The 15,518-nt window shown below is 50.1% G+C and overlaps 1 protein-coding gene and 1 long non-coding RNA gene across 2 annotated transcripts in view; both read left to right on the forward strand.

Moving 5' to 3' along the window:
• SLC31A2 (solute carrier family 31 member 2) overlaps nt 1–15,518 on the forward strand; it is a 26,116-nt gene continuing 10,598 nt past the window's right edge. The window contains exon 1 of the mRNA XM_005309114.5: nt 1–175. Coding sequence (XP_005309171.2) covers nt 167–175 — 9 coding nt within the window. The 5' untranslated portion in view covers nt 1–166. The remainder of the gene's footprint in view (nt 176–15,518) is intronic.
• LOC135976443 (uncharacterized) lies at nt 183–3,396 on the forward strand. Its single transcript, XR_010593550.1, has 2 exons — nt 183–1,202; nt 2,370–3,396. It is a non-coding gene; the product is annotated as an uncharacterized LOC135976443 (long non-coding RNA).

Raw genomic sequence — 15,518 nt, forward strand, 5'->3', positions numbered from 1 at the left:
CCTGTGATTTGTATCTAGCTTGCAAGTGACCTATATTGAAACATACACCCCACCGCAAAGTATTGAGTTTCCAGAGGAGGAGCAGCTATCACACTTCGGGGTCACTTTACACATTCCCTTTCTTTCTGGCTGTGTTGCACTGCACAGGAGAAATAAAGAAGCCAAGATGATGCAAGTAAGTACATTTCAGATTTGCTGGCTGATGGGGTTAGAAATCTGCCGGGACTGTAAACTACAGGTTGGAGTCAGATGATACATACAAGCCGGGCTTGCCTTCCAATACAAACGATACATTGGTGGGACTGAAGTAACAATCCGATTGTAAGTGATGGACAGTGGAAAGGGTTATGTTTTGCCCAGAGAAGGCTCTGCTCGTTTATTCGGGGGCAGGGGAGCGTGATGTTGACACAGTAACTTTATTAGGGACAGCACGAGGCAGTGTAACTGCTTCAGGACTGGAAGGAAATGTTTCCCCTCCGCCCCCACCTGGCAGTTAAGCTTTCTGATTGGAAAAATGGCCCATCTCAGCCCAACTGAACATATAATATTGTCATTGTGTGGAGGGCCACTTTAAGGTCAAAATCATCTTCTCACTCCTACCCCTTCCCCTGCAGCAGCTCTAGTGCTTGGTTACAAGAAGTAACTACATTAGGACAGTGCAAAGGGTGGGGTACTTGGTAACTTCTACCCCCCACCAGCCCCGTTTTGTATCAGTGCAGTTTATTATCTCTGCTTGGGTCTATGACTTTCTGAGCACGCAGCCCTTAGCACTGGTGCTTGCAGCTCCCCCCTGCTCTATCCTCTCCCCATCAGTTTGCTTCTGTCCGCCACTGTGCTTCTGCTGCCCTTTCAGTGAGGGGTGCTCAGCAGATTTAACCAGGGTTGAATGTACCCCAAAGTAACCCTTGACCGTTTGAGAATCCGTGTCCTAGATAAAGGGGTAGGGTCCACTTTTTTTTTAGTTCAAGATATGTTGATATTTGGCCTTTTTTCCAAAGATCACGTTGATTTCTTCAACGTTATTTTTCCAATGAAAACTTTTTCCATTAACCATTTGTGGATTTCTCTCTCCTCCTCCTCCGTGCCCCACCACAGCTGTTTTTTTCCATAGGTTGGCTTAGGGCAGGGCTGCCCTACAGAGTTCTGCCAACGCAGCTATGCCAGTCAGGGGTGCAAAGAAGTGTAATCCCTAACCAACATAGGTAAGCCGGAAAAAGCCCCTAGTGTAGATGCAACTATACCGACAGCTGTGCTCTTACTGGCGTAGATGGTTTTGCTCACGCGGGGTAGTTTTAGTGTAACAGAATCGTAGAAATGTCGGGCTGGAAAGGACCTCAAGACACCATCTAGTCCAGCCTGCTGAACCCAGACAGGACCAGGTCTACCTAGACCATTCCTGACAGCTGTTTATTTAACCTGGTCTCAAAAATCTCCAGTGACCTCCAACCTTCCTTGGAAGTCTGTGTCAATGATTAACTATCCTTATAGGTGGAAAATTTTACTATACTGGTGCAGTATATCTGTGTCCAAGAAAGTACCCTGGTTTTCCTATACCAGTAAAGCACCGCTGGTGTACAGCATTTTAGCAAATCATCTCCTTTCGGGGTAAGGAAACAATGACAGAATCACTGAAGTTGGAGATAAGGACCTAAGCTAAGGTCATCTTACCGGTTCAGGATTGTTCCCTGCAGTCTACCGAGTGTCTAATCTATTTAGGAATGAGTCTTATGATGAGGCTTCTGCTACTTCCCATAGGAAAATGCTGCCTTTCTGAGTCACTCCAGTTTATAGAATTTCTTCTTCTCAATTATTACTACACGTTTGTGAGCACTGTAATGACAGCCTGACTCCTGCCCCGATCCAGAGTCCATTGAAGTCAGTGTAAAGACTCTCGGTAACACCAGTGGGGTTTGGATCAGGCCTCATGGGGCGACGTCTACACTACAAGTGCTACGGCAATACAGCTGCAGCTGTCACTATAGAATCATGGGACTGGAAGGGACCTTGAGAGGTCGTCTAGTCCAGTCCTCTGCACTCATGGCAGGACTAAGTATTATCTAGACCATCCCTGACAGGTGTTTGTCTTAAAAATCCCCAATGATGGAGATTCCGCAACCTCCCTAGGCAATTTATTCCAGTGCTTAACCACCCTGACAGTTAGGAAGTTTTTCCTAATATCCAACCTAAACCACCCTTGCTGCAATTTCAGCCCATTGCTTCTTGTCCTAGCCTCAGAGGTGAAGAAGAAGAATTTTTCTCCCTCTTCCTTGTAACAGTCTTTTATGAACTTGAAAACTATTATCATGTCCCCCCTCAGTCTTCTCTTTTCCAGACTAAACAAACCCAATTTTTTCAATCTTCCTTCATAGGTCATGTTTTCTAGACCTTTCATCATTTTTGTTGCTCTTCTCTGGACATTCTTCAATTTGTCCACATCTTTCCTGAAAAGTGGCGCCCAGAACTGGACACAATACCCCGGTTGAAGCCTAATTGGTGCGGAGTGGAAGAATTACTTCTCATGTCTTGCTTACAGCACTCCTGCTAATACATCCTAGAACGATGTTTGCGTTTTTTGCAACAGCGTTACACTGTTGACTCATATTTAGCATGCGATCCACTATGACTCCCAGATCCTTTTCCGCAGTACTCCTTCTGATTACTCCTTCCTAAATGGAGTACTTTGCATTTGTCCTTATTGAATTTCATCCTATTTACTTCAGCGTAGCATAGATGCTTCCTACAATGAGGGAAACGTTTTTTTCCCATCGATGTAGTTAATCCACCTCCTGACCAGGGGTAGCTACGTCAAGGAAAGAATTCTTCTGTTGCTCTAGCTGCATCTACACTGGGGGATAGGTCATTTTTCACAGCCCTGAGTGACAGAGCTAGATCGATCTAAGTACAGACCAGGCCTGGGGTGAGTTACTCCACAGGGTGCAACAGCAAACACAGTAATACTCCAAACTGCAATCTCTCAAATCCTTTGTGTAGTCACCAGCTATTTGTTTAACCCACAGGTGCAGGGTAACAAAAAGGAGTCAAGATTCTAGTACATGCATGCAAATTAGATAAGCAGTTATCATACATACACACACTGGATATTTCACTGGTACACCGCTACCTTGATATAACGGGGCCCGATATAACACGAATTCGGATAGAACGCGGTAAAGCAGCGCTCCGGGGGGGGCGGGCTGCGCACTCCGGTGGATCAAAGCACGTTCAATATCATGCGGTTTCACCTGTAAAGCAGTAAGATTTTTTGGCTCCCGAGGACAGCGTTATATCGAGGTAGAGGTGTATATTTAATGTCTGCTGTTTGGAGGGCGGTTCTGAATGCTACAATTCAACGTTATCGCTAAAAAATGTAGTGAATTAAAATTTAACTTTGGTTAATTGGATCCTCAGATGTATTAGCTTCTTACGGAGTGATTTGACTGTCAGATAATTTAATTCATAGAATCACCTAAGAGTCGAGCCAATACACAATTGTGATCAGATACAGATATTTAAAAAGCAGAAATGAACGCAAGCCCCGTAAATTCAGATCCCAAATCAAGTCTGAACTTTCCCCAGATGTCAATAGGGATTTGGATCCAGAGTTCTGGTCTCAGACTTCTCTCTTGTGAAATGAGATACCATAGTCTAATGGGAGTTAGGCACCTAAATATCTTTGAAGAGCTGGGCCAGCATGCTCAGTGCCTCACCCCCAGTAACTAGTGAGGCTTTGGGGCTTTAGGATTACCTCCATCTAGCTGAAATCTCATGCAGTCCTTAGCAGCAGTCTGGGGTAGCAGGTTATTAATCTAGCCCAATACCTCTCCTCCTATTACATTGTGTTACAATAAGTTTTAACAATTATATTTGCTCTTCTATAGCACTTTTCATCCATACATCGCACAGTGCTTCCAAAAAAAACAACAGTATAGTTAGTCCCATTTTACAGATGGAGAAATCGAGGCACAGAGCAATGACATGACTTGCCCAAGATCACTCTGGTGGTCAGTGTTTAAAGCAAGGTTAGGACCCAGGTCTCCTGACTCCCAGTCAAGTGCCCTATCCACCGGGGCACGCTCCCTCACTGTTTTGAAATAGGACCAATGAGCTAAACACAATTTGCTCCAAATCCTGTTTAACAACCTGACAGCCACATGAACATTTTGTTTTTAAATAGCAATATTAATATCTTAATCATTATAAAGTTCTTTGGGATCCTCAGGTGAAAGGTGCCATGTAAATGCAAAGTATTATTATTTAAAAGCTACAACACATTGACCATAAAACCCCCTCCAATATCACATGTCCATTTCCCCTGAGAGAATTGCAACACTGGAAAATCTGTCTCTCTAGTTCCTTTTTTGCCATGTGATTTGGCTCAGGTTTTGGTTACAATTAAGGAGATGGCTTGTAAACAGAACTGACTTCCATAGCAGTGAGTGGAACACACTTGTGTGGGTGTGAGGTGTGGGAAAGTCAGGCAACCAAACCCTGCTGTCTGGATCGTTCAGAGGTGAGTCAGTCTGTTGTCACAGTTCAGCTTTGGAATCTTGGGTGCAACCCCTCGGTCTGGTCTAGAGTAGAAAACGTGAACTGTGGAACTAAGGTGACTTCTTTTTAAATCGTTTCAATTGGGTTAAACCTTGCTTAAATTAGTGAGGCTAAACCGATTTGTGTGTGTCTGCATTAGACTGGTGTAAATAAATTGATTTAGCTGCACAGGTGCAACTTTACCATAGGCCTGGTCTACACACTACAGGTTTGTCTTACAATTCAAGTGTTGCCCCTAATTTGAGTCCTTCCTGTCCACACACACACATGTTTAATTCAAGTTAGCCAGCCTGTCATGGGGTATAGGCTAAGGCTCAAGTCAGCACAACTTATCAGCTGCTAACATGACCACTCTGTAGTGTGGTCTCCACTCAACTGCCTCTGGACAGTCCTCCAATGCCTCCCCATAATTCCCCACCACGGGCCCAGAAAGGACAGACAAGTTCTGCTACAAATCGCCTGGAAAGCTGCGCTCAGCTGACTGCCAGCACAAAGAACACGAGGAAGTAGAGTACTAGTGTGGATGCATCAGCCAAGTATTGGTTTGCAACGTGGCCGCTCATTTGAGCTCGGCCAACCTGAGAGGAGTAACTTGCGTGTAGATACCTCAAGTTAACACTGCTGTGAAGACACGCCAGAATTGCACTGGTTTATCTGCGTGCAAACGTGTGCATGGAGACTCTTAAAAAGATCTAAACCTGGCTTATAATGGTTTAGCTTGCACATGTAAATTCCTAGGTTCAAGCTACTCCAATATATCAAGTTTTAAACAGATATAAGTGTGCCCATGCATGGGTTTGCACCGGTCTAAAACCGTTAGCTGACTTAAGCTACCTGGCTGCAATCTGTGTGTGCAGAGAAGCCCTTGTATAACCCCGTAGTTATGGCTTCCACAATCCAACTAACGAAGCAACTTCCTTTACATAATGCCGGGCATCAAATACCCGGTCTATGTGCTGGATCCACCCCCAATGACTGCTTGTTGGGTCATGTCTGATTTTACACAGTACGATCACTGGGCCAAGGACCATGGGTGCTCACTTTGGGGCCCTGCATGGTCAATGCTCCTTGTGGTAGTCAGAGCACTTTGGCTGTGTTAGCGTCACCGTTCTCTGCCTGCACTAATGGGTTAACTTCCTCTCTTGGAAGAGGCTTGCATCATTTAGCTTTTTGCATGGTGACACCTGGGCCATGTCTACACTAGGGATGCTATAGAGGCATAGCTATGATGCCATAACCCCGCCGTGTAGAAGCAGACTCCTATGACAGAAGGGGCTTTGCCATCGCTGTATGAGCTCTATCTCCCTGAATGACGGTAGCTAGGTCAACGGAAGCATTCCTGCAATATCCTTGAAAAGCCTGATTGAATTAAATGTAAGTCTCTTTGGAGTGCCTTGCATTACCAGTGCCCGGTTTATGTACCATTGTGGACTTGTCTGTAACTTCTCAGGCAGGGAGGGGTAGGATGTGGCCAGTGTGAATCCTGGCAAGTGTTATGAGCATCCAATAACTATTTTAAACAACGTGCCCAATCCCGAGGAACCTGTGAAGTTGAGTGGGTTTCCTCAGAAATAGTTGGGAAGAGACGAATGCAAATTCCTACCTCCAGACCCAACCTTTTGAAGCTACATCCTAAGGAGAATCCCATTGTCTGTTGATTATCCATTCCCAGCATCTGAAGGTCAAAGCCTCGAGCTGCATATGGGAGGTCCTCACAGATTCATGGGGTTGCTTGACCTGAGCTAACAGCTGTTATGAACTTGTAACTACAACCCCCAGCAAGGGTCTTTTCTGAAGAACGCTTTACCTGCCAGGGCTCTTGTTGGAGCCGCGGGTGGGGGATCATCTCTGGTAAGATTATGGCCGTGCATGTGGGTTCTTTTATTATTTTCTCTGGAATGCTTTCACCTTGACAGTAAACGTGCTTGCTTAGAAGGGGTTGTGTGGTCATTTATAACTGTGGGAAATTACACTGTTTATAGCCACTGAGGAGAAAGCAGAACAGGCCTGTGTAGGAAGTCTCACTTGCTGGGGAATAACACAATGCACGCAGGGAACTATGCTGCCTGGAAAAACCCTAGTAAGAAGGGAGAGAGTCACAGAGTTCAAGGCCAGACGGGACCACCAGCTCATCTAGTCTGACCTCCTGTATATCACAGCCACACACTAATCCCAACAACCAAAATTAGACCAAGGAGCCGGCAGCCTAGAGTGGATGCTCTTGAAGGACCATGGAGGGGGAATACAGGTGTAGTTACCCTGAACTGTGACAGCGTTCTTCTGTCAGACTAGCTGTGTCTACACGGGGGGTTAGGTCTGCATAGCTACGGCAAGTGCCATAGTTTTAACTGTAGCCCAGGCCTTGGATTGGCTGTGAAAGGACCCAACAAAGCCCGTTGTGGGGCTGTGTAGTGACGTACAGTAGAACCTCAGCGTTAGGCGCACCAGAGTTACGAACTGACCAGTCGACCACACACCTCGTTTAGGACCAGAAGTACACAATCAGGCAGCAGCAGAGACCCCAAAAAACCAAATAAACCCAAATTTGTACAGTGCTGTGTTAAACATAAACTACTAAAAAAATAAATAAAGGGAAAGTTTAAAAAAAGGAAACTGTTTCTGTGCTTGTTTGGTTTAAATTCAGATGGTTAAAAGCAGCATTTTTCTTCTGCATAATAAAGTTTCAAAGCTGTATTAAGTCAATGTTCAGTTGTAAACTTTTGAAAGAACAACCATAGCGTTTTGTTGCGAGTTACGAACACCCTCCATGCCCGAGGTATTCGTAATTCTGAAGTTCTACTGTATTGCGCAGATCATCTGCTGGCACCTGGCTCCCGGCCGGCCATGCAGGATCACTTCGTCCTGTGTGAAACGGAGCGTGCTCTCTGCGTACACTGCAACTGGCAGGTGTAATTCCCAGTGTGGAGACACAGACATGCACTGCTTGTGCTTGAGCTAGCCCTAAAACTAGCAGTGTGGCTATGACAGCATGGACAGTGGGGTGGCTCAGGCTAGCCGGACGAGTCAGTCCCCAGAGGGTCAGGCGGGATTGTACTCGGGTGGCTAGTCTGAGCTGTCACCCATGTCACCACAGCCGCACTGCTAGAGAGCGAGCATGTCTCTGTCGACCCGGGCTGGGAATTATACCTCTCGGCTCGGTGGAGACGTATCTTCTGACATAAAATGCCGGTGTGTGAATGGACTGGGGAGGGAGAACTGCAGAGTGTATTGCCTCTTCGCAAGAATCCGTAGCCCATCTTTGTATCGTAGGCTTGCGTCTCCCAGGGGCGTGGAAAATCCAAACCCTGGCGAGATGTAGTTATACAGACCTAATCCCCGGTGTAGACAGCACTAGGTCAGTGGAAGAATTCTGCCATCCACCTCGCTACCACCGCTCAGGAAGGTGGATATGAGAAACCCTCGCGTCACCTAGGTAGTGTCTATACCAGGCACTGCAGTGACAGAGCTCTAGTGATTTAAGTGTAGACATTCCCTTACACTGCACTCTACCGGCAGATTTAGCCAACTCCTGGGCAGACATACGGTATGTTTGGAACCCACCCCCATTGTCTCAACCAGGGCCGGCTTTAGCAGGTGTGGGGCCCCACGCCGGGACGCGAATTGTCTCGTGCACCGCCCTCCGCCCAAACTCTGCCATGGCCCCGCCCTGACTCCACCCCCTCCCTGCCCCATTGGATCCCTCACCAAATCCCCGCCCCAACCCCGCCCCCTCACTGCCCCATTGGATCCCTCCCCAAATCCCCGCCCTGGCCCCACCTCCTCCCCAGCATGTCGCATTCCTCCTCCTCCCCCCTCCCTCCCAGGCTTGTTCTGATCAGCTGTATGGCAGCACAAGCACTGGAGGGAGGGGGGAGACGCAGGATGCGTCTTTTATTTTATTTATTTATTTATTTTTCCCTCTCCGCCGGCAGCCCCGGACGTCGTGGGGCCCTCTTAGGCGCGGGGCCCCATTCTGGGGAATCAGCCGAATCGGCTTAAAGCCGTCCCTGGTCTCACCATACAGCGCCTCGCACAACAGGGTCCCGGGCCATGACTGGGGCTCGCGTGCTCCTGCAATACAAATGAACAACACATAACAGCTCTTTAGCGACAATCCAAGGAGTCCATGTTGTGGCACTAAGTGCTTTAGTACCAGATCATCTCAAGTTGTTGGACGCTCATTATGGCCCCACTAGGGAAGTCCCCTCCCCATTTCACAGAGAGACGCTCTAGCTTGCTCACGGTCACACAGGAAGTCAGAGATGGAGGATGGCTCCGATCCTGCCCCTTCACCCCAAGCCCGTCCTCCCCTTCTGACTCTCTGTGGGAGTAGCAGCGGTGCTGAGGAGTAGCCGGATTCAGCAAAGGAACGGTCTTCCTGCCACTGACTCACAGTGACAGGACACAAGAGAAACCCAATTCTTGGGTGCCCCATGGCTTCTTCACAACACCACAGCCACCATGAAGGAACTATAAAGTAGCCATAGGTGCTCCTGAGAAATATATCCAATGCAGGGGGGCAGCCCAGTACGCATATCCAGCTCTGTACCACACCCAGAGAGCCCCAGTTTCAGGAGTATCAGGGGAGGGGGGTGAGTCTTGGCAGGGGTGTTCCTAAACCCTGGCATCTGGGAACAGCTGGAGCAGCCCATAGGGGTCTTCAGTAGCCTGGCTGCCAATTACAGCATCCCTCTAACTTGGGCTGGGGGTAAACCAGCCCCCAGCCTCCTTGCATAGGAAATGTGCCAGGGAGATTTGGCCCAGGGAGCAGAGCTCTGTCCTTACAGCGTGTAGCGTTTCCTCCTGAGTTAGGGATAGCCAGTTTCTCATCTTGCAGCACGTGGAAAGGAAAAGGCCAACCAGAAGACAAAATGCCATCCAATCCCCAGTTTAGGATTCCAGCCAGAGCCCTTCAGACAAAAACAAATGGCCCAGTTACCACCAGCAGGATTCGTGCATTTGAAGGTGGTAAATGTAATTAGTGGACTGAGTACAGGACTAAAAGTCCAGGGATCTGGGTTCAAATCCTGGCTGAGACACCCTGGGCAAGTCTCTGAATATTTCTGCGCTCACATTTTCCCATTTGAAAGGGGAAAATAACGCTACCACCGTAGTGAAGTGTTTGAGATTGATGGGTTAAGTATGCCAAGTCCTAATATAGTCTCATTTAAACACTATTATTATAAATCTGCTGCCAAAGAGAATTCAAAAGAATGAGCCAATTACAGGTGATAATATGCACTTCACAATGTACAGACTAAGCATATAATTAGATCCTGTTTACTGGATGAATACTACAGCTATTAGGCAATATTTCTAGCCCAGGCAGGTCCCTTCAGATGCATAATGGAGATTATTGTACAAAATGCATCATCTGCTCATGTCATTAGCAAACGCTGCAGTTGTATGTGGCATGTAATTAACAAGGCAAAGGCTAGGCCTTCACTGCAAAAAGAGCTAAAAATGCATCTCTGGGTGTAAAATGCTAATGGAAACCAGGCACAAGTGCTTTATAACCTCGGTGTAGCCAATGGAGGTCAACCCTGGGGGAGGAGGAGGTCTAAGGTTAACACTGACTGGGTACGTCAAGGTAAAATCTGTCCCTTGTCTTCGGGGCATCTGATTGAACAACTTTTTCTTTTTCCTTCAGCAAAGCCAAAGGAACAAGAATCCAAGCAATTATGGCGCCATATACATAGGAGGTTCAGTGCACCACGTGAGATACGTGCCCATCAACCTTAATCATGGTGCAATTGCAACATGATGAAAGCCGTTTACTGCAGGAAGCAGCATTGGTTTTGTAAAACTGGGCATTCAGATGAGACTGGCTGGGTCCAGAAAGAGAACCTTGGTTTAGAAATTGGTAGCATTGCCCGTAGATGACCAGGTCTGAGTAAGATGCAGGAACATACAGCGGCCATGCATTTATCTGTAGGCAGAAGAGAGAGATCTTACCAGAGTGGTTCCTGTGCTATCTGAAGCCTTCCCTTCTTAGGAGGAAAGTCTTGTGCGTGGCTGGAGAAAAGTGCTCCATGTTCAGAGGAAGTGACTTTCTGGCTTGGACGAAGTGATTTGCCCAAGGTCACACAGAGAGGGCAAGTGGCAGCTAGGAGAAAAGTCCAAGTCTTTGGCCTCCCAGTGCTGTGCTCTAACCACAAGGCTATAGGCCAGGGGTCGGCACCGTTCGGCACGCGGCTCGCCAGGGTAAGCACCCTAGCGGGCCGGGCCAGTTTATTTACCTGCTGACGCGGCAGGTTCGGCCGATTGCAGCCCCCACTGGCCGCGGTTCGCCGTCCCGGGCCAATGGGGGCGGCGGGAAGCCGCGGCCAGCACATCCCTTGGCCCACGCCGCTTCCCGCCGCCCCCATTGGCCCGGGACGGCGAACCGCAGCGAGTGGGGGCCGCGATCGGCCGAACCTGCCGCGTCAGCAGGTAAATAAACTGGCCCATCCCGCTAGGGTGCTTACCCTGGTGAACCGCGTGCCGAACGGTGCCGACCCCTGCTATAGGCTAATGGCCTCAGGTGGCATCTGAATGGCCTGCAGTGTGTCCCCCTTTTCAGGACCTTCCAAAGTCCTCGCACAGGAGCTCCCAGCACATACCGGGTTGGAAGTCTGTCCACCACCTGCTGCACCTGAGGATCTGTCTAGACTAGGAACAAAGGTGCTTTTTTCAGCAAGGTTAAGTCCTTCTGCAGCCTGCTAAATTCAAGCCAAGGGGGTTAAACTGCATTTATCAATGCTAAGTGGGGTTTTTCCATCAACTTAAACTAGCTTGATTGAGCCAGTTCTATTGGGGAAAAAAAACTTTTCTCATAGTCTAGGCCTCAGACTACCATGTGCATGTGGGAGAGAGTGGACAGGTTCTATTGAAATCCACACACTGTAGTGCATAATCCTGGAAAGCCCCTGTTTTCATGCTAGGAAGTTCACAAAATGATGCATTAACATAGAAACAGCCCCCCATTTCCCAACCCTTACTGGTACCTGGTTCCGCTCTCTTTCCACGGTGAATGCGGCGTTACCAGCCTAATGCTGCTTTTGGAGGGATCTGCCTTAACTCCTAGTGTTGTGGATTTTCCCTAGCCCTACTGGTAAGTCACCATGGGCCTCCCACAGAGAAAAGCACCCCACTGGAGAATCTCTCCTAAACTCCCAGTGCAAAGGATGCTATAAGCTATTAGGTGCCACAGGACTCTGTTGCTTTTTGCACAGGCATTGAAACCGCTCTGCTCCACGGAGGAGTGAAACTGCCTTGACTCTCAGTAGCTGAGCTGACTGGCTGTAATCAGGACGGCTGGCCAGCTGCTTGAGACACATGGCACCCTTCTCACTGCCTGCCATTAGCTCGGCCTCGCCAAGGTCAAACTCAAGGTTGCTCCTTTTCGTCTGGCCAGACCACGGGCCTCCTGCTGAGTGTGCTGCAGTCCTGATGAGCAAGGGCTCCGGTCAGGATCACGCTCTACATGCTGACTGAGGCTGCGTTAAAAGTGAGAGAAAACAAGTCAAATCATGTGGGCAAGTCATGTCGCTACTCGGTGCCTCGGTTTCCCCATCTGTAAAATGGGGATAACGATACTATCTTTGTAAGAAGGGGTGGGCAAACTACGGCCCATGGGCCGGATTCGGCCCACCAGCCATTTTAATCCAGCCCTCGAGCTCCCACTGGGGAGTGGGGTCTGGGGCTTGCCCTGCTCTGGCGCTCCAGTCGGGGAGCAGGGTTGGGGGCCACTCCACGCAGGTCCCAGAAGCAGTGGCATGGCCCCACTCCAGTTCTTCCATGTAGGGGCAGCCAGGGGGCTCCGTTCTGCACGCCACCCCCGCAGCTCCCATTGGCCAGGAACTGCGGACAGGCAGCGTGCAGAGCCGCCTGGCTGCGCCTCCGCATAGGAGCCAGAGAAGGGACATGCCGCTGCTTCCTGGAGCCCCTTGAGGTAAGCGCTGCCCAGAGCCTGCACCCTGACCTTCCCCTACACCCCAACCCCCTGCCCCAGCCCTGATCCCCCTCCCGCCCTCCAAACCCCTCGGTCCCAGCCCAGAGCACCCTCCTGCACCCCAAACTCCTCAGCTTGCACCCCAACCCCAATTTTGTAAGCATTCATGGCCCGCCATACAATTTATATTCCCAGATGTGGCCCTCGGGCCAAAAAGTTTGCCCACCCCTGTTGTAAGAACTAGGTCGGAGCCAGGACTCCTGGGTTCTATTCTTGATTTGCTGTGTAACCATAGTTAGGTTTCTTATCCTCTCCATGCTTCAGTTTACTTATAAAATGCAACCCCCTACCTGCTCCCCCCCCCCCAACAATCCCGTGAGGCTTTATTCATGCTTGCAAACAGCTATATAAGTGCAAGAGTACAGCATGCATCACGACTCACTCCCTCTAACATACCAAGCACCTTGGGGCTGATTTTTGGAAGTGTTTGAGATCCACTGATTTCAGTGGGAGTTGTGAGTGCTCCGCGTTCCCAAACCGTCAATCCCTTCCCCACACCTGATTCTGTTCTGCCTGGCCTCGGTCTTAGTGCAAGGTGGCTTCCCCTCTCCGAGGGCGGAGCTCAAACAGAAGTGGAGCAAACTGAATTCGCCCTTTGAAGTGAAGAGCCAGTACAGGAGGGATCTGCCAAGAGGCAAACCTGCTAAGAGCCCTTCAGTTTGGTTCCGCAACGTCATGCAGTTCCGAGAGGTTTACAGAAGTAAATCAATGATCTCTGATACTTCGGTGCCCAACGAGGCTTTGGAGAAATGAAGGCAGAGCGCGAGCTCGCTCAATCCTCGGAGGTTGCTTTTTGTTGTTAGTGGAACCTCTCCACTGTGTGATCACCTGGAAGAGACTTTGCCAAAGCAGAGGGGCCTGCCCTGAGATAAAGAGGTGGGGGAAGGGAAGGGTGAGGGCAGGGGCGGCTCTATGTTTTTTGCCTCCCCAAGCATGGCAGTTAGGCGGCCTTCGGCGGCACGCCTGTGTGTGATCTGCCGGTCCCGCCCCTTTGGCTGCCTGCCGCCGAAGCCGCGGGACCGGCGGACCCCCCCCCGCAGGCGTGCCACCGAAGGCCGCCTAACTGCCGCCCTCACAGCAACCGGCAGGCCGCCCCCCGCGGCTTGCCGCCCCAGGCACGCGCTTGCTGCGCTGGTGCCTGGAGCCGCCCCTGGGTGAGGGGCTGGAAGGAGCAGGAGAGAGGGGGACTGGATGGCTCAGGGGTGAGGAAATGGGAAACCGGAGCCATTCACTGACTTGGCTCCAAGCAACAACAATCATCATTTGCTGGCTGGCTGAAACCTGTAGAGAAGGAAGTGGTGGGAACAGATCAGATAAGTAGCCAGCTCATAGGACCCATCACCCATGACTTCCTCTGTTGGCAGTCTCAGAAAGAAGCCAAGAACCACCATCACCTCCAGAGGTGGCCTCTCCAGACCAGGGTTGGGCTGCACTGGGGGCGGCATGTGGGGAATTCTGTACCTAACTGCTCATGGTGCAGAGAAGGAGGATTTCAGCCCCCAGGCCGGCCGCCCAGCCTTTTATTTATTTCAAATCGAACCTCTTGCACCTGCCCCCACCAGGCTGCAAAAAATCTGCCTTGAAAGTGGGCATAAGACAGCAGAAGCCAATTACAAGCCCTCCAGCCGCGGACCAGGAGCTGAACAGCGCATGCCAGGAAGGGGGCAGGGCCAGGCCATCAATGAGACACGCTCATTCAATAGCTCTCCCAGGAAGGATCCTGTAGGGCTTCAGCAGAACGTAAGGGAGGGCAGCTTTGGGTGGCACCCTGGGAGTGGGCATGGGCAGCACAGCTGCTGCCCTTCTGCAGTGGGGAGTTCCTCCCTTCCAGTGCCGCTGCAGATGGGGCAATTCAGTTTGCTCCTCCCTGTTTCCACAGGAGCACATCTGGCGCCTAGATATCGGCCCTGTGCAATCTCTAGGGCTCAGGCTCATTTAGGAGCCTAAACTGGCTCCAGACCAAGACGCACAATGGCAGTGATGCAGGAGGAGCTGGTGTACCCCTCCACAACACTCCATGCCCAGGCGGCCCTGATAACTGGAGGAAAGGAGGAGAATATGAAAACCAATTAACAGCTGGGCGAAAAACATCCAGAGCAACCTGGGCCGTGAGGGATAGCACGTTCCAACAGATGAACTGCGCCATGCACACCGCAGCAGCTCCTGGCCTGTGCTGGACCCTAGCTACCACCATGAGGAGCACAGAGTAGCTAGCCTAGAGAGAGAGAACGTGCACAGAGCTGGATGGAAACGTCCCACTCCTTAACACGCACCTTGGAGGCCTACGACCTGAGTTGCTGGTCTCAGCCCGATTCATAATGGACAGGCGGCATCTGCATCACAAGCTACACACCTGTGGGCGTCCCCGCTGCCAGGCCAAGGGCTGGACGTGCTACAGAGGCTGAGCAGTACCTCCTAACTGAAGGGGAAGGATGGCCCAGTGGTTAGGACTTAGGAGACCTAGACTCAATTCCCTGTTCTCCTACAGACTTCCTGGGTGACCTTGGACATGTCACTTAGTCTCTGTTCCCCATCTGTAAAATGGGGATAACAGCACCTCACAGGGATAAAGACTGGGAGGTGCTCAGATGCCATGATAATGGGGGTCATGTAAGTACCTAAGATATTTAGACAGAACCTTAACAGTGGTCCCTTCTGTCACAGTCCAGGGAAAGGGCACCTGTATTCCCCCTCCGTGGTCCAACCACAAGTTGAGGACTTCAATAGCTCAAACATAGGTCAGGGATTTGTTACAGGAGTGGGTGGGTGAGATTCTGTGGTCTGTGTTGTGCAGGAGGTCAGACTAGAAGATCATAACGGTTCCTTCTGACCTTAAAGTCTATGAGTCTATAAGGGCACCCACTCTTAGGTTCCCAGGTCCCAGCCCTCACCTCTCGGTCAGAGACCTGCGTCTCGCTCCCTCCTGACCAGGCTGCACAGTTCCCTGTGTTCGCTGTGAGTTCCCCAGCAAGTCAGA

The sequence above is a fragment of the Chrysemys picta genome, chromosome 18, assembly GCF_011386835.1.
Source record: "Chrysemys picta bellii isolate R12L10 chromosome 18, ASM1138683v2, whole genome shotgun sequence".
NCBI lineage: Eukaryota > Metazoa > Chordata > Testudines > Emydidae > Chrysemys > Chrysemys picta.